Raw genomic sequence first — 26,071 nt, 5'->3', positions numbered from 1 at the left:
CCCCTTGTCCAGAACACACAAGGATCATGCTAGCCCAGCCTGAACAAGGAATGTTTCCGGTCAACTCCTTCAAAATAAAACAACTTTTACTGACAACTACATTTGGTTCACGTCTGAAATTTATACTGCTGCGCTGGTTTTGTCGTTTCTACAACGCTCTCTTCACAACATAAGTAAAGCTAAAACATAACCATCAACATTGCATTCACTTTTTTATGCTATGTAACAAATCCACAAGTGATGGGGTGAATTGATTTGCAGTCTACGTCTGACTTTTATTCAAGTTTAGTTACATATCATCGGAACAGTCGCTATCTACAAAATATAGATTGTGCAAAACTACGTAGATAATGGCCATATGCTGTTTCTTTGCAACTATCTACAAACACATTCATCATACTGCATGCAAGATTAGAATAAATAGCCCCTACATACTTATGTATGCTTTTAAATTTCAGAAACGCGTGAATTGAAGTCTGATGCCGACTGTGATGTTTATGTCGGAAGGTTTTACTGTTTTTTATCAAAAACTGTCAATACTTTAAAATGTAACACGGCTGTCTTAAAACACACTGAACAGTCTAACTTTATTGTCCAACCAAAACAGGAGAAGACTTTCTCATGAAATTGTTAAAGCACAAGCATACATTAGCAGGTAAGTACAATAGCTGTATAACTACCATATATGGTAACAACTGCAGATAATGAGTACTTTATGACAATGCAGTTAATCAGGAGAATTAAGACAGTACTGAACTAGTAAGAGCATCATGAGCTTTGCAGTTCGACTGCATGGCATGGACAGTGACATGCATATTAAACATCAGCACCTACAGTATGTTGTTCTCTGGGTATTAAAGGTCCCAGGAGTGAAGTTGTCGCTCCACAAGGCAGGAAGTCTTTTAGCATTTGTCTGAGGAACCAAGCTAATGTTAAGGCCACCCTATTATCTTATGCATCTAATTTCCTTTTCCACTTCAGTCCTCTCCGAAGACAAGCTAACGTGTTCTGCAGTAAAACTCCAAATAACACTTTTTTTACAGTAATACTGTCGATAAAAATCTCTTGTCACATTTTGAAACACCAAATATTGCACGATGTGCACTTTGAGTTTCTAAGTGCTTTCTCCTCAGCGCCGTCTCCTGCGCCTGTGATCGACAGCTCTTCCCCGCCGAGGCCTCTGCACACTCCCATTTGTGTTGGTGGGCGGTTCAGAGGGACAAGTGCCATGTATGTCAGGGGACGATGGTGCAGGAACCACCGCTGACTGATTATTCGAATGCTGTGTGACTTGTAGCTGCTGCTGTATTTGTGTTTCGTGCTGTTGTTGTACTACATGTGGCTGATGCTGATTTTGTGTTTGCAGTGGTGCTTCAATCCTCTGTTGTTGCTGCTGCTGCTGCAGTGGTTCCGTGTGTTGTAGCTGCTGCAGTGGTTCTGTGTGTCGTAGCTGCTGCAATGGTTCTGTGTGTTGTAGCTGCTGAGCTGGCTGTAAGTGCTGTTGAGATGTTTGCGATTGGTGTGCTTGTTGTACACGATGTTGCTGTGGTTGTTGCTGGGCTTCAAGCACTCCTAGCAGCCTTTGCAAGAGAACATTGTTTTGTTGTAGACTGGATGCTAATGTCTCTTGCGAAGCAACAAGTGTTCTCATGTCCTGCCTGAAACCGTCTCCAAACTCCTGCAGACTCCTTTCTACCCGGTTTCCCAGTTGAATTGCTGCCTCCCCTAACCCTCGTAGCTCATCTTCAAGCCAGGAGGTGCGCACAGGGGCTTCAAGAGGACCCTGGTGTGCTCCAAGTGAAGGCTGAGGACTACTGGGCTGGGGGCTGCCATTGAGGAAAGGAGCACTGTAGAGGGGGGAAGGAGGCAGCCATCGTTCTGATGGAGGGTGTGGTCCTATGCCCAGACCCAGTCCTAATCCCAATTTATCTTCCATGCTGTTCTCTCCGGGTTCACACTCAGATTCTCCCATCTCTCTGTCTTGCTCAGGATTGTCCTCATCTTTCTCAAAACCATCTCTCTCTGATCCTTCCACTCCCACACCTGCAACAAAATATTGGAAGTGAACAGAAGTAGATATTAGTTGCATGTATATAATCAACAACAACAAAAAGTCATTTATTTAATTTACCTGTATCAGAGTCAGGGAAGCATGGGAAACTGGGCTTTGGTCTGGTGCTTTGCTTTTGCCTGGCCTGTGAAAGTCTGGGGCTAGTCTGGGAAGGACGGCCAAGCATCGAGGCTCCTCTGCTGGACGGCAGGTAACAGCTGCGGTGGCGAGCATCCGCTAGCCTGCCTCCGTTGCGTCTCTTCAAGTCGTCCCAGCGCTTTTTTACCTCGCGAAGGGTGCGTGGGACTCTGGACACGGCATTGACTCTCTCTAGGATTCCTGCCCAGATGCGCTCTCTCTCCCGCCGCCGGAGCCTCCCCGCGGGACCAAAAAGCTCTCCTTCACACCGAGTGACTTCTGACACCAACACCTCCAGCTCTGCTCCACTGAAACGACTCTTTCTTTTTCCTGCACTGCTAGCAGCCAGCGCAGCTGACATAGCTCTGTCTGTAGAGAGAGAGAGAGGTGAGAGGACAGCCCAAAAGGGAAAGAAAAAACACCAAGTGAAGCTAAATATACTGTGTGAGGGAGAGAAATGTGCAGCAGTGTCAGTCTTATTTCCACTCTACCAAGCCAAAACATTTACAACTAGCACTCATTTTGGGAAAGGCACAGAGTATTAAGAGCTAAAAGCATAATTTATCTCAGTCTTCCTTGAGTGATACTGGAGCTAAATGTTTCTTTTGGGAAAACAAAACACTGTAGCTGTTTGCACAGATAAAATGTGTCAATGCGTATTAAATAAGTATATGTGTACTGTTGCCATTAGGAGACACATGCTCTGCAGCCCAGTTTCCCATAACGGTCTTCATCTCATTCAGGCTTACTTTGTTCAATGGACAAGAGTTCATCCGAGGACATGCCGGGTGCCATGATGTTGGGATGCACCACTACCACGTTGAAGGGTAGTCCCCCGGGTAATCCAGTGCTCTGGTCACAGCTACCCTCCGAGTCGTCATCCTCCCTGGGGAAGCCGTTTTCTGAGGCTCCCCCTCCAAAGGGTCCCTCCGGAGACTCCACTTTGATGTGCATGGGAGGTGATTGCTCGTACAGCAGCCCCCCCTCCTCGTAGTACTCAGTCATGGGTCAGACCTGATTTACAGCAGAACTGACTGGTGGGCCAATTCTGATACTGGCAGCGGCTGCCCCATTAACACGAGTTCAAGATGTAACTGAACCTCCTGCTAAAGACATTACAACTCTTCAGTATACTGTATGCGATGATTATGAACCTACTTTGACTACAGCTGCCACCCACACTGATTTATGAGGAAATATGGAGTTACAGCACCCTTAAATACTGATTTTTACCAGTAATATTCAATTGAATCAAGACATTGTTGCTGCTTAGTGAGAGATACTACCACATTGTCTAAGTAGAGCATAAAGTCCATAGACCTTTATGGCTAGCTACAGCCACTTTAATCCATTTCTATCACTTTCATTTATTCTAATATGTTAGTGAAAACATAAATACACGGTGTAAGAACACCTGGAGCAGACTAAGAGCTACATCGAAACGTCCAGTTGTCATACAGTGAGATGCACCTTCAAGGCGGAGAACCGCCTCGAGAGCTGAAATAAAACAACAAAACATAACACTGTTTACAACTGTGTAGCATTTTACAACAGTCTGTCCGTTTTTGTTACTGTCAATGACTTCTATATTCTGTCGCATCGATGCGCATTTTTTTCTGCACCACATCCGCAACGGTTGCGCATTCCGCATACATTAGGTGCTGATCTTCTCACTAGCTGTTAGCTAACAGGCTACCACCGTTTGGGGTAAAGCTGCGTTTTGAACTGCCAACGATAGCTGAGCGGACAGGATAAAAAAAAAAAAAAAAAAAGCCAACGCATTTGTATGTCTTACCTCATAATAACTGCACATGGGAGACAAAACAAAACCAAAACACAATTGGTGCAGCTGTTAGCTCAGCAGCCGATGCACAAGAAGACAGTCGCATGCTATTGACGTCACTGAGGGGGTCTGTTCAGCACCAATCAACGTTTGGAGATGTTAGCCAATGTATCTGAGTTTAATGTACACGTCATATAGTTTCCTCACATTTCTGAGAAGTCTTATCAGTAAATTGACTGGAAGATACGAGTAATTTTGTCCTGACAAGGAAGTAGAGACAGCAATAATGTTTCTACCCCTCAAATCAATGATTAATTGGTCATTGTTAAGTCATTGGACAGCAGATCAGACATTTGTTTAGAGGCAATTCAACATGTAGAATGAATAGATTAAAGATTGGCTTTGAATAAATGTATCTGGTAATCAACAATAAACTCAATACAACAAAGAAAAATCAAATGTCCCATATAATCAGACTTTCTGACAAGTGTCTAAATTATCAGGAGTTCACTTAAGATTGAAATAGTAAATCGTTTGAGTTAGTGACAATAATAATTACTGATAATGCAATGGGTAGATTTGCAAAGTGCAACATGCCTTATCGTGACATGTTTATGTCTAATAGCACTGCATTCATTTAAATTCATACAATTATAATCAAGAGTATAAAAACACACGAGTGATAATATAACCTTGGCCTGTCTTCGTGTTGATATTTTCTATTCAGTAATTAATGCAATATACTATTACTATTTAATAATACATTCATTAAAATAAATGTATCAAGATTGATAGCTGCATGTATCTGTCCGCTAAAGAAATGAAAGACTCATGGAAATCCACCTGTTCTCTTGGACCATGCTGCTGTTTCTGTCGGTGCATCATGAAGTACTTCATTATTCTGGCCCTGGTTGCTGCAGCCTGTAAGTTCTTCTATTTGTGGTGATACAATCTAAATGTATTTTTCCATGGTTTCCAGGGCTTTAAAGCTTTTTTAAACAACTAACTGGTTGTGTTACAGATGCTGCTCCCATCGAGGATGACAAGATTGTTGGAGGCTACGAGTGCAGAAAGAACTCTTTGTCCTACCAGGTCTCTCTGAGCTCTGGCTACCACTTCTGTGGAGGCTCCCTGATCTCCAGCACCTGGGTGGTGTCTGCTGCTCACTGCTACAAGTCGTAAGCGGAGACGTTCGATTTTGCATACACACACTAGGTTCACAGTCATACTAAAAGCATCGTTAGTGGTTTAAAATTCAGAATTCAAAATTCAGAATTAAAAGAATCAGCAAGCAGGAAAAAGAGAGAAATATTGTCCTTTAGAAACGAATTGAAGATGTACGTCCAAAAAACTCTGCATAAATATCAGCAATCACAAATCTGCTAATCAAAAACAAATAAAATTGTCAGAAAATTAAAAACGTTTCAGCAACATTAGAGATAAAATACCTCATGAAATAAAGATACATTTGAAATGAAATAAAGATACATTTTCACTGTTTCTCAAATCAGTAAAATTAAATATAACAATTCAACTCAGTCACCTTATGATGAATACTGTGTTTATTTCATCATTGATATTACCAACTAAAAAAGAGTTTTATATATATATATATATATATATATATATATATATATATATATATATATATATATATATATATATATATATATTAGATTACATTACATTACATTACATTACAGTCATTTAGCAGACGCTTTTATCCAAAGCGACTTACAATGAGTGTATTCAACATATAGGTATTCAAGAGAACTACTAGTCACCAGAAGTCATAAGTGCATCTCCTTTTTTAAACAAGCATCTGAGAGCATAAACCAGAGCAAAAGAACAGCGCAAAAACAAATCAATACGACTACAATAAGCATTATATGTATGATAAATATATGTAGTATATTACTGTATATGCATGTTTGCTTCTGTTCACAAGCTTGACAAAATATCCGAACAATAAATACTGTATGGAAATCAATAATTCTACACGAAGATTTAATTCATGTGTCATCACAACATCAACAATTATTTAAAAAACGAGGCTTGCAAACAATCCCAGTGAGGCCAACTATTGTTCCCCTTCAAAGAAATAGAAAAACTAAGTTTTGATGTGTACATTAATGTGTGGAAGCAATTGCATTTGTTGTATATTTGCCATCAGACTGCATTCAAATAAGCAGTTTGACAATTTGATTGGAGTTTATATTTATGAATCAGGAGAAGAAACAGCAGACAGCATGAAAACATATCTTTACCTGCAGTGTGGGTGAAAATACACACATCATATGTTAAATACAGACAACTTACATACACTGTTGAGAGGAAAGTTGTTGTTTATTTCTCCAGATGATGGTATCTTGTGCACATACAAGTAATGTCTGGTAGTAATGTAGTGCATGTCATTTACAGATAAAGAGGCATTTTAAGAACAATGCAATAAAACAAAAATAGTCATTTCAAACAAACCAAAAGGTACATTCATAAATTCAGTGTACGTGACAGGTGGTAGGACTAAAGCTCACATTATCAATATGTTGGCTCTTGTCTTCCAGATGTGTTTTTCACACGCGTTATTCCACGACAGAAAGTTGGAAAAAACGACCTTGGTGACTCAGATAGCAACGGGACAGAGTGGGTTTAAAAGGGCCTGCAGTGCAGCTGAGCTGACACCGAGGCTGAAACGGACACAACATGAAGGCTTTCATTATTCTGGCTCTGTTCGCAGTGGCATGTGAGTATGAATATCACTTTTTCGTTGTTCTTTAAAGTAATCTTGTCCATTTTATGACAGTGTGTAGAGGTTTCTTTTATAGATTTTTTTGAATATTTAACCTTTTATTATTTCCATCAGATGCTGCTCCCATCGAGGATGACAAGATTGTTGGAGGCTACGAGTGCAGAAAGAACTCTTTGTCCTACCAGGTGTCTCTGAGCTCTGGCTACCACTTCTGTGGAGGCTCCCTGATCTCCAGCACCTGGGTGGTGTCTGCTGCTCACTGCTACAAGTCGTAAGCGGAGACGTTTGATTTTGCATACACACACTAGGTTCACAGTCATACTAAAAGCATCGTTAGTGGTTTAAAATTGGCGTCATTTTCTTTCAAAATAAAATGCAATCTGAGCTACTGACTGCCCCCAATTACAGGTGCAACGTCAAATTACGATGTAGTTTAAGCCTCGTGTCTCTCTCTCTCTGCAGCCGCGTGCAGGTGCGTCTTGGTGAGCACAACATCGCTGTCAATGAGGGCACAGAGCAGTTCATCAACTCTGCTAAGGTCATCCGTCACCCCAGATACAACAGCCGCAACCTGGACAATGACATCATGCTGATCAAGCTGAGCAAGCCCGCCTCCCTGAACAGCTACGTCCGCGCCGTGTCCCTGCCCTCCAGCTGTGCCGGCTCTGGCACCCGCTGCCTGATCTCTGGATGGGGCAACCTCAGCAGCTCTGGAAGTCAGTAACACACTGCAGTCATAGGTGGAAAATAGCTTTAGTGCATAGTGGGGTATGAGCATTTACATGTATTGTCTATCTTCCTCTCTAGGCAACTACCCTGATCGTCTGATGTGCCTGGATGCCCCCATCCTGAGCGACAGCAGCTGCAGGTCTGCCTACCCTGGACAGATCACCTCCAACATGTTCTGTGCTGGATTCCTCGAGGGAGGCAAGGACTCCTGCCAGGTACGAGCTAAAGTCGTCATCGCTGTTTCTTAGTGCAACAGACTTTTGAACACTTCAGCTGACATGTTGTCCTTTCTATCTGCGTCCCATCAGGGTGACTCTGGTGGCCCCGTGGTGTGCAACGGTCAGCTGCAGGGTGTGGTGTCCTGGGGTTATGGCTGCGCCCAGAGGAACAAGCCTGGAGTCTACGCCAAGGTCTGCAACTACAACACCTGGATTCGCAACACCATGGGCTCCAACTAAAGTCACTTCAGTCCTTTGTTAAAGGACAGAAAACTGCATATGCCTTCAATAAAAAGAAAGATCAAATACATCTCATCAAATAGATTTCTTGGCAGAGCAAAACATATTGTACTTAAACTTATAAATTTGGACTTTTAAAATATGATGCCACAGCTCCTTAATCGCCTTTGACAGAAACTCCCAACTCCAGATGTTTAAGACTACAGGTAACAGCTGTAAGCTACTGTATTTGCTCCTCATTATGTTGATTCACAAGTTACTTCTGTTATCAAGCAATATTAAAAGGACAATGGTGACATAACCTTCTTCTTAACCTAATATGTATGATTCAAGGATCTCATGAATGTAGATTAAAGGTGCAGTCTGACCTAAAAATGACAGACATAATCATATATTAATACAAAAATGGCCTTTATTGGTTTTAAGACAAACTCTTAACAAAATCAAGGCTGATGCTGACGCATGAAACAGTATTTTTCAAAGGCAGTGAGAACGTGTGGGTGTTCAACGTTGCACTTTGTATTTCAGGTGTGGAATGTGTATTTGTTAGTGTATTTTCCAGAGAAATGTAGCATCACTTATTTCAGCCATTATATTACAAGCCCACAAAAGAGCAAAGTCTTTGACAAACATGTGCACGAGTCAAGCCGATACTTACTTTGAATGTAAATACAAAATGCTGATGCGCGTCCTTGTTGGAGGCCAGAACAAAACTAATTTGAAATGAGTACACATCACTTCCTCTGAAACATTATGAATAACAGTTCACTTGCGGAAGACGAGACCTGCGTGATTTGAAATGCACGCATTTGAAATTAAATTGACATTGGTCATAAAGCCAATGCATGTTTCAAGAGGAGGTGTTTGTAATCTGTAGAAACAACGTTCTTTGTCAGGTCTGCAAAACAAAACTTTCACAGCAATAAGGGCGAATAAATTAACTCAGTGTGACGTCTGCCGCTCTGATCAGTGCAGTTATAAAATGAAGATGCCAGGAGGATAAATGAAGGCTCCACATGTTTTAGTGGTTATTACATTGTTTTAATCAAACTTATTTTCCACAATAAGTCATTGATAAACAGCACAGTTTCTGTTTTCAAATGCTGATTTTGTTGAAGCTGATGATATTATCCCAGGGCTGACTCTAGCTGGCTCTCATGCACTGAATAACATGTGGAGCATCTTTTTTTGACACGTTCTGCATCTCTTGTTTTGTTTTTTTGATGGACAGAAATGTAATTACAGAAACTAACGACAGGCTCGTGGCTTCTCGCTGAAGCTGCTTGATGAACGACATGAAAACAGAACGTGTCCCTGTTATTTTGTACATTCACGTGTGTATATTTTCAAAATCTGTAAACGGTCAGGCATGACAAGTCGAATACACGATTGTAAACAAATCTTCCACATCATGTTTCGATGCATTTCATTTCCCATAACCGTACCAGGTGTAAACGGACAGTTTGCACAGTTCTTATTTTAGGACTACAGGGTCCTCTGTGTTAAACTTGATGAACACAGAAGGGGCAGTAACGCATCTGCATTTAGGTCTTTACAGCTGGCCTCTAGCATGCTGCAAATAATGGTGATAAAGGTCGGCGATGACGGGATATGCATCGCCACACACGGCACACTTCACGCCGTCTGCCGACGCCTCATTTGATACGCTGTCATTTCGGCTGACGTGTCTTTTCACAGTTCTCAAAGGATGAATTGGTTTTCCAAGTGCGTTTTCATCTATTCCGTCATGACCGGTTCCTCTATCTTGGACCGAACGTGTGCTGCTGGGACGCTGAGGAGCTTTACCCAAATCAAGACCTTTACTTTTGACAAAGGGAATCGTGGGCGCTCGAGGCGACTCTTGCGCCGCTAGGTCTGGACACTTGGATAAAAGGCCCAGAGGACCGTTGTAGTGTTCCTCAGGATCTGGATGCAATGCAGCCATGTGGTTATTTGCGAGAGGGAAAAACATTTTCTTGTTGGACTGTGTATGATCGTCTATGGATAAATCGAAATCGGAGTCCTTGTGCGTTGAGGAATGGCAAAGCTGGTGACTGAACAGCAGATCTAGAGTCTTAAAGCTGCACCTGCACTGCTCGCACTGATAAGGCAGAAACACCTTCTTGGGCCTGACCTGAATCCACTGGAACTCCGGGTGCTCGCTCATGTGTTTTTCATACGAATGCACAAACCGAAACCCTTGCCCGCACTGAGGACAAGTGAAGCGCCCGCGTCTCTGTCGATGGATTCTCTGATGACGCCACAGTTTCTTCCAGGTTTCCAGAGTCTTACCGCAACAGGAACACGTGTAACTTTGACCCGAGGCGTGGGTGAGCATGTGGGCTCGGAGTCGGCCCATGTGTCTGAACAGTCGCCCGCAGCTCGGACACAAATATTTCTTGGGGTCCGAGCGGTTATCCAGTTTGTTTAACTTTGACACGAGGTGCGAGAGCTGGTGAGCCGGTACAACCGTCGACTGGAACGGTTTCTTTAAGTTAGCCGAGCGTTTCTTGGCACGGGTCCGTGACGTCATCTTCTGTGTTTCACGGTTGGTACCTGTGAGGGAGGAAGCTGAATTGCGACCCGGTGAACAGCGGAGCGCAGGCACCGTGTACTGTATCAATGACATTGTCTCTTCCTCCTTTATCGCAGAGCTGGAGGCGCTTCTCTCTCCTCTGCACTGACTGCGATGGGCACTAAATTCAGACAGCACACCAAACAGCTTGTCACAATACAAGCAGCGATAAAGCTTGGCGCCGGTGTGGGCTCTCATGTGGCCGTTGAACTCCTGCAGATGGTCAAACACATTCTTGCAGATGTGGCACGTGTACGTCAGTGCAGGCTTTGCGCGCCTGTTGGCTTGCGAATCGTCGCTGCTTGCTGGAGGTCTACAGGAGTGATTCTTTGCGTTGCTATAATGAGTGAACGCTTTCTCGCAGCGTGTGCAGTTGTACCGCTTCACGGACCAGTGTGTGAGCTCGTGGACACGGAGGAAATAGGCCTGACCGAAAGCTTTGCCACATATATCACATTTATAAGGCTTCTCTCCCGTGTGGACACGCACGTGTCTTATGAGCGCCGACTGAAACGGGAACGTTTTACCGCAGTACTGGCACACTTTTTGTTCCCTCTTTTCTTGTGGAGCGGGTCTACGAAGCCCCTCGCCGTTTTCGTGGTCGTCCCCTCGGCTGTGTTTCTCAGATTTGTTGTTCTCGGAGTCCTGGTCCAGCATTCGCGCGTGCATCTTCATATGGGAGGAATACTCAGAGCAGGAGAATTTGATCTTGCAAAATGGACATTTTTGATATATGTTGCTCTTTTTGTGCGTCTTGAGGTGAAGATTTAAGTTCGAATTTTTGCTGAAACCTTTGTCACATTCGGGGCATTTGAAAGGCCGTTCTCCTGTATGAATGCGTTGGTGTATGATGAACTGAGAGAAAAATTTAAACGTCTGACTACAGTAACCACATTTTAAAAGAGTTTTCGCCCCCTTTTTTATGTAGCTGACCTTAGAGCCGGCTTCCTTACACTCGTCACCATAGTCTGTATTTTGTTGAGCGTCATCGCTGCTTTTATGAGCCTCTACAAGCTGCTCTCTCTGTAACAAAACACTCCGTATTCTCCTCCTCCTCTTGCCGCCTCTCTTGCGCCTGAAGGCCCTGTTTGGACCCTGAGCTTTAACTGTGGTGTTGGCATTGCACTGTAAAGATTTCGGTATATTTGACTCCGAGATAGGATTTAAATGATCCAGCTCTACCTCCACATTCTCGGCTTTCACAGCAGGCGGGACTCCGACAGCTTTAGCTGGTTGCTCAGAGGACGTTACAACATCTGTGCTGGAGGACTGTGCATTCGGCACGCTTTTTGGGGATCCGATACTGCTTTTTGATTGTGACTCCTCGCTGCCATTCACGTCGGCAGACTGTTTCATGTTCACAGGGTCGTCGCTCTGAGTCGGGCTTACCACCTTTAGACTATTTAAACCCTCTGAAGAAATAGCTTTAGGCTCAGCTGCTGGCTGGGAACTCAGTTTCTTTTGCGGTGATGCGACCTCCTTTAATTCCGTCTGCTGCTCTTGCCCTTCTTGCTGGTACAGTTGACCGCTCTTTCCATCCGTATCAGTCTCTTGTTTGTCAGTGTTTCGTTCCACCTGCTTATCAGTCTCTGCTCTCTCCCCACAGCCGGTGTCGTTGGTCGGCAGCGACGAGGCCTCCTGGGAAACATCCAGCCGGCACACTTTAGCTGGAACTTGCTGATCAGCCAGTTTAGATCTTCTTCTTTTAACACCTTGAAAGATCGATGTATTACTACTTTCTGTAGGCGTCCCCTCAGTTGGTTTGGGGTCTACGTTGCTTTCCGATTCCGGCGTTCCTTCCTGTGTCGAAGCGTGTTCACCTCTACTCCTCAGGCGCCGTGCAGGACCATCAACACTATTAACAGAAGCAGCGGCAGCAGGAGCAGTGGCAGCAGCAGCCTCAACAGCCATAGTTTTAAAAAGTGCCATCTCTGATTTTCTGGGTCTGCCTCTTTTTCGTTTTGGCAGCACGGGGACAACATCTTGTACTTTACCGTCAGACACAGTATGAAGAGCAGACATCTCATTATGAGGTGAATTACTGATTAAGGGAACGACTCTTGGCAAAGGAAGTGTTGTGCTTATCTCCTTATGTTGAACTGCATCATAACCAGCCAAACCTGGATCTTTTTTGTCTTTAGTCAACAGCGGTTTGATTTTACGCGGGCGGCCACGTTTCTTGTGGACCTCCACAGGCTGTCCACGGCTGTCTGTAGTAGAGCTGCACACAATTGCGGGCGTCTGAGACTTTGCTTCCATCTCTGCCTGTGCAGGTGTGTGCTCGCTGTGTTGACAATTTGTTCCGCCTGCTGTTTCAGAGTTAAGTCGGCCTTCAGACTCCACCTGCCCCGATGAGTGGGATTCAGGTGCAGGTTGAGTCACTTCTGCTGCTTTCATTTCCTCTCCCCACTTAGAGTCCACGTCTTCCTCACTGCCTCTCTTGTCTTCAGGTATCTGTGAGAAAGGGAGAAAGGAAAAAAAAAAAAAAAAACTGCATTTGTCACAAATGTAGAAATGGTATAAGTTTTCGAAAATGCTATAAATATAAAGACGTCCAAAAAAACATGCATCTACACAAGTGTTAACGCCGTCATAATTAGTTCTGTGGGGTTAACGTCGATATGTATGCAGGTAAACCCTGAAGCTATCAGGAGTACAGTAGAAGACCACATGCTCATGAATATGCATGTAAATTAACAAACAAATGTATCTCTCAAAATACAATAAAAGTGTATTATTAAATCTTAATGTGTTTATTTAGGAACTGTCCTCGCTTCATCTGGATGTCGTAAACATAAACAAAACAAAATGATTCACTGCACACTTAAATAGTCTAAATGTGATATATTCAAAAACTATTTAAAAAATAAAAATAAACAAGATAGTCCTTAAAGAGCACTCAAGTTTAAAAGTGTTTCTACATAAAAACACATCAATGTTCCAATCGTAGGTTAATCCAGAACGTGGGCTGTAACCTGTAATAGACAGCATAACGTTTGTCTCTCTCACTAACTACCTGCTTGCAGTCCAAAGGCGCATGAATGGAATTGCGAGGATGCGACGGCGCAGCGGTTAACTCAGAGACTGTATCTTGGTCACTGCTTCCTCTGCTGAAGGACATTTTACTCCCCATGTCAAGAGTCTGTGAATTAAACAGTGACAAGGAGGCTGTAACTCACAAAAACAGGATTTCACGACACAATACATTTAACAGACTAGCTCACCTATTATTATTATTATGACTGCTGGCTTGAATACACTGCATGCATCTAAAACAGCCCATCAACTCCTTCAGGAGAGTTAAGTCGGTGTATGTGACGAACAGAAAAATCAGAGATTCAAGCAGCGGCGTCTACAGAGAGAAGCCTGCTGTAAGCAATCACCGGGCAGATTTATTCTGGATTAGTATTAGTAGTTGCTTTGCCAGACTTCAGAGTTTCCCCACAAATAAAAACAACAGAAATTGTTAGTTACTGCCAAATGAGACATCTGTCCAGAGAGATAGCCACGTAGCAGATTGGTGACTCATTCTACGGGGAACTGTGGAGTTGGGAAAGTCTTTCCTATCTGACGTAACCGGTGGTACAAAGAACATTTACTCAAGAACTAAACTTAAATACAATACTGAGGTGGTTGGTACTTTATTTTGAGTAATACCACTTCAGGGTTAGCAAACGCTTCACTACATTTCAGAGAGGAATATTGTACTTGCCTCCATTACTTTTACATGAGTTACTGTTAGACATTTTTATAAATGACATATCAATACAGAACAATCCACCCAGATGTTTATTCATCAACTATATGCTGTATTAAAATGCTGCTTACAAGTTAAGGCATCAGAAATAACAATCCAATATAATGGAACGACAACAAAAGACAATATATTAAAGTAAAACAGCAAAACAATGAATCCTTTCACATCATCTATATACTTCTGTACTTTAACTTTAGTCATAATCTTCATGCAGGAGTTTAGCTCGTCGTGGAAATGTTTCACATTGTAATATTGCTTCTTTTACTCAAGTGAACTATGGAAACACGTTCTTTCTCCATTATAACACACCACAAAAGTTACATAGACATTAGCTCGTGCACCACTTGACTGAATGAATGCAGTACACCGGTGTGTCGAGATAGAGAGTGGCTGCTAATGTCTGCAGACTCATGGAGTCTTTCTGATGCACTGAGCAAATGGCTTTTGATTGCCAATGCTCACACACACACACACACACACACACACACACACACACACACACACACACACACACTCACTGACACGTAAACGTGGCCCCAACGGATCACTTAACGTGTATTTCAATCACATATGACCCAGACAGCTTAATTAATAACTAATTATTATACAAAGTTACTAACAGCATGCATGTAGGCGTTATCTGTTGGGAGGCCACATTGCTAGCTCCATTTAATTAACGTCACAGGCCACACGAACCTCACCGTTAACTACGATGTCAGCTCATAATACCTTCTTTATAGCGAACATATGTACATGTGGGATACCTGTCAACAGCTGTCACCAGATGCGACGGTTGGTACCTTTAGTAAACACAAAGTGCTTGCCTGAGTGGGAGAGTCAAGGCTGGTCTTTGCGTAGCCATTCACTGACCGCTGATCAATTAGCTAGCATTGGCTAGCTCAAAGCTAACGTGTGCGCTGTCGTTTGCGTGGCTGTTTGGCACTTCTTTCTTTTGACAAGCGTGCATTGGTCTGGGAGCTGATCTGATAATTTGGACCTTGGCGTTCTCTTCTTTTTTCAGAGCAGTTTGCAGCAGTGAGCCACTCGAGATCCGCGCACAAAGCAACCCGAACGTGTCAATCACGGAGTGGATGCTTCAGGTGGCGTGGGACATTTGGGAATTATGATTTGTTCTGTAGAAGGAAGGCGCAATACACAACGTGAAAATGTGATATGTGAGATATAACGTTTGCGGACAGGAAGTATGAAAGTAAAAAATAAAATCGTTGCACATCGCAATCATTAATTCGGCTTGTTGACAAACTACCACCTGTTACATCTCAAAGTTCGAACATCAACCACCTAAACGTGTTTATGCGCCGTTGTTTTCTGCTACACACACACACACAGGGTATCTAGATTACAGGCACACAAACAGCACATGAACGCCGCATCCACATTGTGGATATTTACCTCATCACAAATGGACTCACACAGCGCCTTGTTGCTTTGAAATGGCCCCATGGATGTATTGAGTGTGGCCCCCTCTGCTGGAGATTAGGGCCGCAAGACAGACAACAAGCATGCGATAGACCACTACATCACTGAGGAAAAGGAGCTTCCGGTATCAAAAGCTGAGACTAAAAATAAAAAAGGGAGGCAACGAAAATATACGTCTATAACTTATTTTTAGGATTCTATATTACCACTTACCTTGCTGACACACGTGTCATATTCTTACTGGCACTGTGCTAAAAGTATTACATATCAAACTGCCAAAATAAGTACTTGCACTGCAGGCGAGGTCAGATTTATGCACTCAGTCCATTCACCATGAGAATAACCTTGTTGATAATATCACATGCTGCTTTATCCCATAAACACACACACTGAAATCAAAAATATAGTTTAATAAAACATAATATACTGCATTCGTGAAGTCTGACAAAGCTAGTAAAAACAATGTATTTTGGTCAATTCCGCACAGCCTCACATCACATTTCTGAGCATACTAAAAACATAGAAAACAAAACAAAAAAACAGTACCTGGTTATCCCACCAAACATGGGTAAATCAAGCACATAGGTTTTGATGATTAACTTCATGGATTTACATTAACTATAACAATTTCATGGGGACCATTATTGGACTGTTTACAGTATTGACAAAATAAATCCAGCTTAATTAAGATGCACGTTTGTTGTCACTAGTAATCCTACACTACTTCATCTTCAAAAGCCAGAAAGCATTGTGTTCCTGTACAATGAAGCTAAACAAGTAGATGCTCTTCAAACAGGACTGCCTTTATGCTCTTGGTCCATCATGAACATAAAATGTGACATGCAAATTGGATTTTGCCTCTCTAATTGTGTCAAGTCTTAATAGGGACCGAGGAGGTTACTTGGTATATCATCTCAGCAGATTTGTCTGGTCCGCTTTCCACTATGTAACAATCATCATCCATATTCACTCCTGTTTTCCCGTTCAGAGAAACTGCCCCTTGCGCTTTGTCCAGACCGCCAGCCAGGACTTGGTTTTTCTTGATGTTACCAGAAACTGGAACGCAGAGTTTTCTCTCCCCATTCATCTGCGCCGCATTGGGACTTGTCACCGGCGTCACCATCTTTAGTCTGTAATATTTGCCAGGTCGCACGTGCTTTGCCATAAACTCTTGGGCTTTGGCACATTTGTGCCTCTGTAGCAGCTGCGCAGTTTCAAAAGGAAGATGACAGACTCGACACGGGAACCCATTTGATGCAGAGGACGTCTGCATTAGTTTGCTTGGTACACCCGATGTAGATTGTGTGGGCCTCTTCAGCTGCACAGAGGGAGGGGCAGCGAGCCCTTGGGTACTTTTATTGAATGCACCGGGACTCTGATGAAGCCCCTGCTTGCTTTTATTGTATGTACCGATTTTCTTATTTTCCAACTGCAGGGTGGAAGTCATAAGAGGCGATCGACTGCCTTTACCGGCAGCGCTGGGACTCTGGCCTTTCGACTGTAGATAGGAAGCGGCCCAAGGCCCATGAGCACTCGGACTCCTGGTTGTACTGGCTACAGATGCTGTCTTCAAAACCAGCGGTCTCGCGGTGATGATTCTGAATTTGGTAGTGGGGGTGTTGGATGCTTTACAAACATGGAAGCGAGGCACTAACTTCTTGCTGGAGAGCAGCAGCCCACATCCTATACAGCCAGCTACTTTATCTGTGACATGAGAGCTGTGGTGGGAGATGAGGGAAGCCCGTGTTACAAAACACTGCCCACATTTAGCGCATATGTAAGGCTGTGTCTTGTTAAATTTGCGCATTGTTTGCAGCAACACAATAGGCTGGTAAAGTGTCCAAAGATCCACTGTAGGTGCACCTACACCTGCAAAAACGTTCTGCATATCTTTTTCACGAGGATTTGGGGGCAAAGACGCTTGTGACACAGAGTGCTGCAATTGAGGCACTTGTGAGATCTGCGCAGACTGCGTGGGAAGTTGTGGCATAGCAGCTGATGTAAAGGGCAGCATGGGCTTCACCGGCGCCTTCCAGACCACCTCACCGGTCTGCAGTCGCTTCAGCTGCTGCTCCTCCAGTATGCGCTTCTCAATTCTGCGCTTCTTTATTGTTCCATGATCAAGCACTTGGTGACCCGGTTCATGTGTAGCGCTGTGGTCCAGCATGTCTCTGTATTCAACAAACTCTGTTCCACAGGAGCAGATGTGACTGGCAGCAGAACAAAAGTGTTCCTCGAGGCATTTCCGATTTGCAAATATCTGTTCACAGCTGAAGCAAAACCGTCCAGCGTCCATCAAGTCTTTGCCCAAGCCGTCCTCCAGGACACTTCCTCTCTCCATCATCAGGCTAGGTCTGTTCACCGTTTGTGTGGAGCAGCTTTGCTGTCGGAAATAAACAAAAATATATGTTAAAAAAACAGGGAAAAATATGTCATTCAGTTGTGACGTTACCTCATCGTTTAATGGTGACTGATGCTATCTGAATAAAGAGCTAGCTATGCTAACCGCTACACACAACGGCATGCTAAGCTAAGGAGAGATGACTGGAACTTTCGACATCACTTAACGTAGTTTCCTCCGAACATTTGCTCGACTCTGAAAGAGAGTCGAAACTTAGGAGACGAACAAATAAAAGTCTTAAACTCATTAACGTTAACCAGATTATTTCTATATCATACACCCATAGGTTGTGAAATACATACCGTAGAGTGATCCATCCAATTACTAGGGTGGCATATTTACTGTACTATTATTCCATACTGCTTAATATCTGGAAGAAATACCTTAGCTAGACACGTTTTACAATGTATACCGTAATTTAGTTTAACGCGCCCTTGCCTCGCTTAAAACCTAGCATGCTAACGTTAGCCTCAACTAGCTCACGAACAATAACGTCAGCTTACCTTCACATAAATGTCAAAGTGTCGTGTTAATATGATGGTTTGTCCTTGCAACAAAACCGGACAAAGATTGTCGTTTCGTGGGCCACTCACATTCAGGCTAAACTTGCCGGTATTTAGACCGAGTAGGTGGCAGCTAGCCCACTAGCCACACCAAAAAACAAGAGGAAAGAGCCCACTCTTCTTCTATGGATGGCGCGCTTCTACAGCAACACGTCCGGGTTCTGCATCATTACAGTGACACCTGTCGACCGGAGGTGCTGATTCACCTCTGATGTTATTAGTGCGGTAGTTCTGCTGGGTGATTTTAGTCTGCGTTACACAAAGCAATATAAATAATATTACTATGAGGCTGGCAGGTCATTCCTGACGTTGGAAACAGCCTTAGACAATCCCGTCAGATTTCCCTACCAGTGTAGTTTTTCTACAGTCAGCTTAGGTTTTTCCCCCAGTGAAAAGGTTTTCAATTTTAGAGGACTTATATGTATCCCATGTCAGAGGCATTGACAGAGCTGTAGACGGATTACATAAAAGTCTTGAATATAAATTAGGATCAAATTAAAGTTTAAGGAATTTCGATGATATAAACCTTGTGTGCAAGCATTTGTGATCCCATCCCCAAGGAGGGAAAACTCATTTTCCTACCCTTTGTTTGGATTTTCCTTTAAATTTAATTCAGTTCAATCAACACTTGTGAGAAGAAGACAAAAATATGGGTTTATTACTCGAGTACTATTGTAAGAGTAGTTTGTTTAAAAGCCTTACATTTTATGAAACATATGGCCAGATTAACCTGCGAGCTGTGATAAAGCCCACTGTTCCTCACAATGTGCAATAACTAGTTTTTCTACGCTGGAATACTGATGAGCAACAGATATGCTGTGTGGTAATTTGATTAAAGTACAAATACAAAATGAAGTTGAACAAATCAAACTAACATTTGACAAAGATGGTCCTCAAAACTGTCTGAAGATCCAGAAATAAAGTATGAGACATCGTGTACCATGTCAGTCGATGCTATGCTTTAATTGCGTTGTACAGACTTGTGAATAGTCAAAGTCAAAGTAAACCTGGAGCTTTTAGGGGTCCTTGGGATATTGGTCATTCAGCCAGGACCGATATACTATACGTCATATTTGTTTGCATACATAATGTAAAGGCATTAAGGCAAATGTATCAAATTAACTTTAAAATGCAAACCATTCATTTATGAAGTATTTCTAAATTAAATCCTTCTAGAAGATACTGCACATTAAAATCTTGTGAACATAACAAATTACTTGTTCAATACTTTACATCAGGTCTCTCCAATGGTCCAGCTAAGAAAAACTAGTATGCAGTTTTTTTTTTAGGTTTAAAAATTGTAATAAAGATCAAAATATGTTATTGTATGGTTTTCAGATTTCACCGTGGATCTTTGCATGTTGCAACGAGCTAAACATGTACACATGTGACTCCCACGCCCTTTTGTCTTGGACTTGTATTAAAACAGGTACTTTATAAAGTATACCACTTTCTTTAGAAAATGTCTGTCTAACAAAAAAAACTATCTGTATAATTTTGATGAGTAAAAGCCAGCACATAAAGAAATGTGTGTGTGTGTAGTTCCAAATAAATCTGTAGCTTTACTTTGCCCCAAAAAAAAAAAAAAACCCAGCACATGAAACAAGGATGGATGCAACAACAGTTATTTACTGGCTTGCATTTGAGATATTCGGTCCCATGCCACACAAAACGACAACATGTTTTAAAACTGGTATGTTTATTAACACCAGGAACAACAATCAGCTACATCAAACTCTGAGAGAAAAGTTTGATGACCAAATGTTAGGAAATATTTACAGGCTAATGAAGCTATTTAATAGAAAGAGATTAACTTGACAAAACTAAAAATGTACTGTACACCAGTTCTTTTCCCCCCCCCCCATTTTTTCTTTGTGACAAACTACGATGACACACTTCATAATAAATCAAAAACACACTCATCTGGTGGCTGTACAGTGGCACAAAAAAATAAACCTAAGGAAACTACAATTGGCACATATGGAAAGAACGAGCTCGAATAAAAAGTGATCGGTTCTTATGTGCACCGCTCCCATGTTCGCCATTGTTTGCTGTCATTACGCAGTCAGCTGTTCTTGTGTTTGGGGCTTCGTGTCTCCAGCCATGATGCGATGAATCCTCCTGCGGTGGTTTTTGAGTGATTTCAGGTTTGGGTAAGTACCCTGACAGACATCACAGCGATACGATTCAGACTGTTTGTGAGTAAGCAGGTGTTTCTGTAATCCATCCACGGTGCCGAACCAGCGAAGACAAACGGGGCAACGCACGGGCTTGATGGCGGGCTTGCAAGCCCCACTCCTCTGGTGAAACATGAGACTGATGGAGTTTGGGAAGTCAGAGTTGCAGTGGGAACAGTGGTACGCTTTGGGTGAGTTTGTGGGATTTGTGACCCGCACACCTTTGCATCGATTCCAGGATAAGTGCCGTCGCAGGGAACAGCGAGTGGCGAAAGTGTTGCCGCATCGTGTGCACACAATCCGCTGCTGCTTCTTGGTTGGATTTGAAGCCTGCTCTGTGCGCAGTTGCTTGTGCGGAGGCTGACGCACTGACCGAGATGGCTGCTGCTGCTGCTGAAATCTAAGTAGCAGAGGTTGTGATCGTTGTGGTTGAAGTCCCTTCAGCAGCTGGTGATGACGGTGCATGTGGATCTGCAGATGAACTTCATAGTCCGCCCAGGAATTAACAGTCTCTCCACAAGTTGGACACGTGTAGGATTCCTGTGCGTGCTTCTGCAGGTGCTCCAGGAGAAGCCTCGGGGATGTAAATCCGACCCCACACTCGCACGTCACCCTCCGTGGAAGCACGGAGGGCAGTGACATGATGCCCCAGTTGCCTCCGTCGGCGTCCTCCTTGGTCTGACAGTCCGTTGCAACGGCCGACACGGTCTGCTGCACGGGCCGTCTGTCCGCCTGTGCAGCATCTTCCATCGTTTGTTGCAACTGACATCTCTTTCTGTGCACCATCATGTTATCTTTGCGGTTAAAGGTCTTACCGCAGACAAAACAAGCAAACATTGGTTTCATATTGTTGCCGGTTAGCAGAGTGGCACCCTGACCGCCACTCTGTGCGACGGGTCCACGTGGCCTAAACCCGCACAGCCGTAGATGGCGCCTCAGAGTAGACGGGCGACTGTAGGTTTTCTGACATTTGTTACAAGGGTAACGTTTCACACCGTCTCGGATGAAATAGCGCAGGCTAGAGGTCTCTGCAGACTTCTTCACCGGTGGGTCGTTGCCAGCTTTCTTTGTAAAGCCAAGCACCTCCATTTCATCATCCAAGGGTATCGTCCACTCTCCTTCATCACTGTCTTGATCATCATCTTCTGCTGCATCCCAGCTGCTGTTTTCTTGTCCTTGCTGGAGCGAGATCCCACACAGAGAGGCCTCTTTTTGCTCCTCGTTCATGGAAGAGTTGGAGTAGAAAGGTGAGAAGCGATTTGCTGGATGAGTCCAGGCCGACTGTGAAACTGCAGACTGCGGGGAATTTGGAGAGGTGGCCTCTACCTTGATACGACCGGTAGCCTCAGTGCCCACGGCAACATTCTTGTTGAGTTGAGATCCCACATCCGTTTTGGCTTCACTGTTTGGTCTCAACACTGGCATTTGAAGGGAGGGAATGGCCTGCGACCCTGGGCCCTGACACCTGTGCATTTTGAGGTTCCACCTGCGTGCATAGCTGTGCTTGCACGATGGACAATAGAAGACTTTTTTTGAATTGTTTAGACTGTGGAATGGCACTATTTTTTGGGGAAAAGGGGACTTTTTTTTTAAAGCGCTTGACAGCTGTATGGTTGCGTTTCCTAACTGAGGGCATACGTGATTGTCAGGTAGAGGCAGCCGCCCAATGATGAGCTGTTTGCAGCGACGACAACATTTAATCCTCTCTTTTTTGTGCAAGAAATGATGCTCTGTCAGTCTGTCCAAGTCTTGAAACACCCTCCGACAGCGGCCACATTGATATCTCCCATATGGGCCGTTACTGCCAGGAGCCAGGAGCTTCTGACGGGTTTCAAGAAGCACAACAGGTGATAAAGTCTTTGTCAGAGAGACGACCCTTTTCTTACTGACCTCAAGAATCCTGCTGATGGATGGAGCTTTTGTCTTTATACCGGGTTTTGTGAGCAGCCGCCTCAGCTGTTCAATCGAGAGATCGTTTATCGGGGACACCTCAGGTTTTGCAACTGGCGTAATATCAACAGGGACAACTTCTTGTTTGGGGGTAACTGTGTTATTGTTCTGAGTCGGTGACAGAGGGGGTTGAAATTGCTTCATGTATGCTGAGGCAAGCAGCTTCATTAGGGAGTTATTTCTGGGCAAACTGTCGTGCTTTTCGCTGCCGGGAACAGAATTTGTTTTGTCTTGCAAACAAACGTCCTCCACAGTCACTGGTATTTGCTCTGCTGTGGCCGACATGGTCTCAAGTGGTTTCTCCCTCTGATCTTGAGGGGGTGTACACTGGCCTTGAGGAGCAGTTACTATGGAAATGCCATCCTCCAGTCTTACATCTGCTTTGTGGTCCGTTAATGTGGGTAGTTCGACAGCTGGAAACCTTGAGGTAGAGGGGCAACTCAGAACCAAACCCGGCTGAGTCACAGTAGGAATGAACAGTACATGCGGGGAAGGAAAGACTTTCTCACACCCCGTTCCACTAGAGAGAACACTGTTACTATCCAGAGGTGGCAGAAGCTGTGGCTGAGCGACATGTGATCGCTTGTGCTGCAGCATAAGACTGAAGTCTTGAAACTCCTCTCCACAATCACAAATAAAAAAAGAAGGAGAATGGCTCTCGGGCAAGAGTGCCGGTGGACTGGGGAGCTCAGTGGACGAGTCTATACTTGCAAACAGTGTTTGACGTGGGCTGATGCTGGGCTGTGAAGAGGCAGGGACCTTGGAGAGTGCACTGGCATGGGTCGCCTGATGTACAAGCAAGGAGGCCAATCCAGTGAAGGTGACAGAACACGCCACACAACGGTACACTTTGGGGGTCGAAGTACTTCCCTGTAACCCGAGCATCATGGCAGCCAAAACGTATCAGGCAATCCAGGTGTTGTGGTCTGTAAATCACTCACACACACACACACACACACACACACACACACACACACAAAAACAATGTCATCAAGTGAAAATGGACACACAATCACAATTTGCTAAAATATGTTTTTTAACCTTCTACTACGATACTTTTATACAAAATAACATATTTTCACATTCATTTCACAGTTAAATACGGTTTAAACGTGGTTACATCGATGGAACACAAGCATGAGGAAACTATTGTAATATTATTTCATATTTTGTGTTTTTTTTAAAGAAACGTGTCAATTTGCATTGCACTATATGACGAGCAATGTAGTTTGTGTAATGAGATATTACAATTTAACATTCCTACAAAACATTTTGAGGCGGGGTTTTAGCAAAAGGGTCCAGCCGGAACAATGCCCGGTCAGATTCAAAGAGCCCTATATTGTAGGCCTGCAAATATGAAGAACAGACCCTGCTTAGCCAGTGCATTTTCTCCCAGCATCCAACTCAACAGAGCAACTGAGAGCTGCTCTGGATTGCAACAAGAGACACTCCCCCGCCTGCCGATGGTCAGCAAATCCATCAGGTCTTTCTGCAGAAATGGGATCACATCCCTGCAGACTTTAGGCCTCATTTCCACTGGCTTTGGATAGCATGCGTAGCCTCCAGGTGCAGGGAACAACCATGCAGTCATGCATACAGTGATCTTGGCTCCGAGTCTAACCGTGGCAGTCTTAACATAGCCGTGTTGATCAAAAATAATTTGTAGGACAAGTATGGCCATGTAATGCATTCATATATATATATATATATATATATATATATATATATATATATATATATATATATATATATATATATATATATATATTTTTTTTTTTTTTTTTTTTTTTTTTAATTTTGAGGAAATAATATCCTGTTTTCTGTAATCACCCCCAAAATATATGCATGAAGTAATATAAAAAGCTCAAATAATGTAAAACGTATATTACTACAGACTAATTATTAGAACCAGAACATCCTGTAGAACAGGAAGGACTACATTTTTGTTTTTACTGCTTAGTGTTCTTTGACTGCTCTGCATGAAACTTAGAATACATGAATCGGAATTGATTATTCTTAAAGTTTTGCGCCTCCTGAACGACGTTTAGGCATGTTCAGACCTCTCGCTTTACAGATTAGAATACATTGCTGCTTGATTAGGAAAAATACACACAAAAAACCAAGAGCACAGCATGAACTTAATTCAACCCGTAGATCTAAATATGAAGATGACATTACCGGGGAGGAGAGCCTTAAACGCGGCTTGAATTGTGTGACTAAGCTGAAGCAAAGACCACCGAACATAAGGTGGAAGTGAACACTCAAAGAACCGCTGCCACGAAGAAACACGCCAGTTACCGCCAGAATATTGGGGATCTCAAGCCAAGTGTACGCTAGCCTGCTAATGACCACAATGCTAACGAGTATATGGACGTTGTTTTACCAACAACACACTCTACCATCACGTAGTATCGTTTTTACAAGATCTAATATGACACCAATTAGCTTCTCACACGAGCACTATTCATCTGCTACCATTTGCTAGCTTGGCATCTGACCCTCTAGCGTACACAACCACCAAGGTCTTGTTGAAGCATCTCAGTGACCATTGCTAGTGAAAGCTAACCAGGGGGAAGGCCAGAGAAAGGGAGAACTAACGCTTACAAGCTAACGTTAGCTACCATGTCATATGGAGCAGCTTTTCCTACACAATGACCAAACGTTCATTATCTTCCCGCAGCCTACTCACCAGCCTCAGGAGCATTGGGGTTTTTCCTCAAAGTGACTGTGCGGGAGGAGACGAAATGGCCCCGCAGACATCTGTACCCGGCTCTGCTCGCTTCTGTGGTTCACAAATGTGATGCTGTGCCAAAAGGAAGAGGCATCGAGTCGAGAGCTGCAGCTGCGGCAGGCGCGGAACAGAGCGACTCGTGGGGTTTATAAAGCGCATGCGCACTTCACCCAAGCGCCGTTAAGAAAAGCGCTGGGCGGCGCGGTGAGCATGGATGTAGACGGTGCGCCATGGCTGCGCCCATCCAGGGCTGCGCCGCGGTGCGCTGCGGCCACAGTAGCAATTGCGGGCTCCTTCCTGAAGCCCAAAAGGCAAACCTCTCTCACATGCAACTGAAATAATGCACAATGTATACCGAGCATACTACACATTCAGAAAACTATTTTTGTTGCATTATCACAAATTTACCCAGATGTCAAACATAAAACCTTTTTTTCCCCAGGGCGGAAGCATACCTTAGCCAATTACCATTTTTTGTTATCCCCTCATAATATTTGATATAATATCGTCTTTGAGACACATATTCAGGCACAAATGAAGATAATGAATACAAATCCAATCTCAGAACCT

General features: G+C 43.6%; 5 protein-coding genes across 7 annotated transcripts; 1 reads left to right on the top strand and 4 right to left on the bottom strand.

Annotated features, from left to right (window-relative positions):
- Positions 1 to 313: 313 nt before the first annotated feature.
- On the bottom strand, positions 314 to 4,045 carry LOC306781701 (uncharacterized protein). Its single transcript, XM_079274678.1, has 4 exons — positions 3,984 to 4,045; positions 2,938 to 3,685; positions 2,132 to 2,557; positions 314 to 2,043 (listed from the first exon to the last, which is right to left on the bottom strand). Exons 2-4 carry the CDS (start codon positions 3,191 to 3,193, stop codon positions 1,130 to 1,132), a joined length of 1,596 nt encoding a protein of 531 aa, XP_079130804.1. The 5' UTR covers positions 3,194 to 3,685; positions 3,984 to 4,045; the 3' UTR covers positions 314 to 1,129.
- Positions 4,046 to 4,854: 809 nt separating this feature from the next.
- Positions 4,855 to 7,907, top strand: LOC306781807 (trypsin-3; the record flags this gene model as incomplete). 2 transcript variants are annotated; one of them, XM_079274833.1, is made up of 5 exons in its annotated part: positions 4,855 to 4,894; positions 6,835 to 6,991; positions 7,183 to 7,436; positions 7,528 to 7,664; positions 7,758 to 7,907. In XM_079274833.1, the coding sequence occupies 5 exons, from the start codon at positions 4,855 to 4,857 to the stop codon at positions 7,905 to 7,907; spliced, it is 738 nt and encodes a 245-aa protein (XP_079130959.1). The 2 variants fall into 2 exon arrangements, with proteins under 2 accessions (XP_079130959.1, XP_079130958.1); XM_079274832.1 differs by lacking the exon at positions 4,855 to 4,894 and adding an exon at positions 6,675 to 6,714.
- Positions 7,908 to 9,436: 1,529 nt separating this feature from the next.
- Positions 9,437 to 12,393, bottom strand: LOC306782759 (uncharacterized protein; the record flags this gene model as incomplete). The annotated part of the gene is made up of 1 exon (XM_079276199.1): positions 9,437 to 12,393. One exon carries the CDS (start codon positions 12,391 to 12,393, stop codon positions 9,460 to 9,462), a length of 2,934 nt encoding a protein of 977 aa, XP_079132325.1. The 3' UTR covers positions 9,437 to 9,459.
- Positions 12,394 to 16,156: 3,763 nt separating this feature from the next.
- LOC306781928 (uncharacterized protein) lies at positions 16,157 to 18,739 on the bottom strand. Of its 2 annotated transcripts, none has more exons than XR_013772238.1 (2): positions 18,584 to 18,739; positions 16,157 to 18,062 (listed from the first exon to the last, which is right to left on the bottom strand). XR_013772238.1 is itself a non-coding variant. In XM_079275049.1 (2 exons), exons 1-2 carry the CDS (start codon positions 18,395 to 18,397, stop codon positions 16,551 to 16,553), a joined length of 1,527 nt encoding a protein of 508 aa, XP_079131175.1. In that variant the 5' UTR covers positions 18,398 to 18,508; the 3' UTR covers positions 16,157 to 16,550. The 2 variants fall into 2 exon arrangements, 1 of the variants encoding a protein (XP_079131175.1); XM_079275049.1 differs by lacking the exon at positions 18,584 to 18,739 and adding an exon at positions 18,383 to 18,508.
- Positions 18,740 to 20,455: 1,716 nt separating this feature from the next.
- On the bottom strand, positions 20,456 to 25,561 carry LOC306782219 (uncharacterized protein). Its single transcript, XM_079275471.1, has 2 exons — positions 25,460 to 25,561; positions 20,456 to 23,696 (listed from the first exon to the last, which is right to left on the bottom strand). The coding sequence occupies exon 2, from the start codon at positions 23,656 to 23,658 to the stop codon at positions 20,701 to 20,703; it is 2,958 nt and encodes a 985-aa protein (XP_079131597.1). The 5' UTR covers positions 23,659 to 23,696; positions 25,460 to 25,561; the 3' UTR covers positions 20,456 to 20,700.
- Between the last annotated feature and the right edge of the window lie 510 nt (positions 25,562 to 26,071).

This window comes from Melanostigma gelatinosum, assembly GCF_949748355.1.
Source record: "Melanostigma gelatinosum genome assembly, chromosome: 9".
NCBI classification, from domain to species: domain Eukaryota; kingdom Metazoa; phylum Chordata; class Actinopteri; order Perciformes; family Zoarcidae; genus Melanostigma; species Melanostigma gelatinosum.
This window is presented reverse-complemented; position numbering and strand designations above follow the sequence as displayed.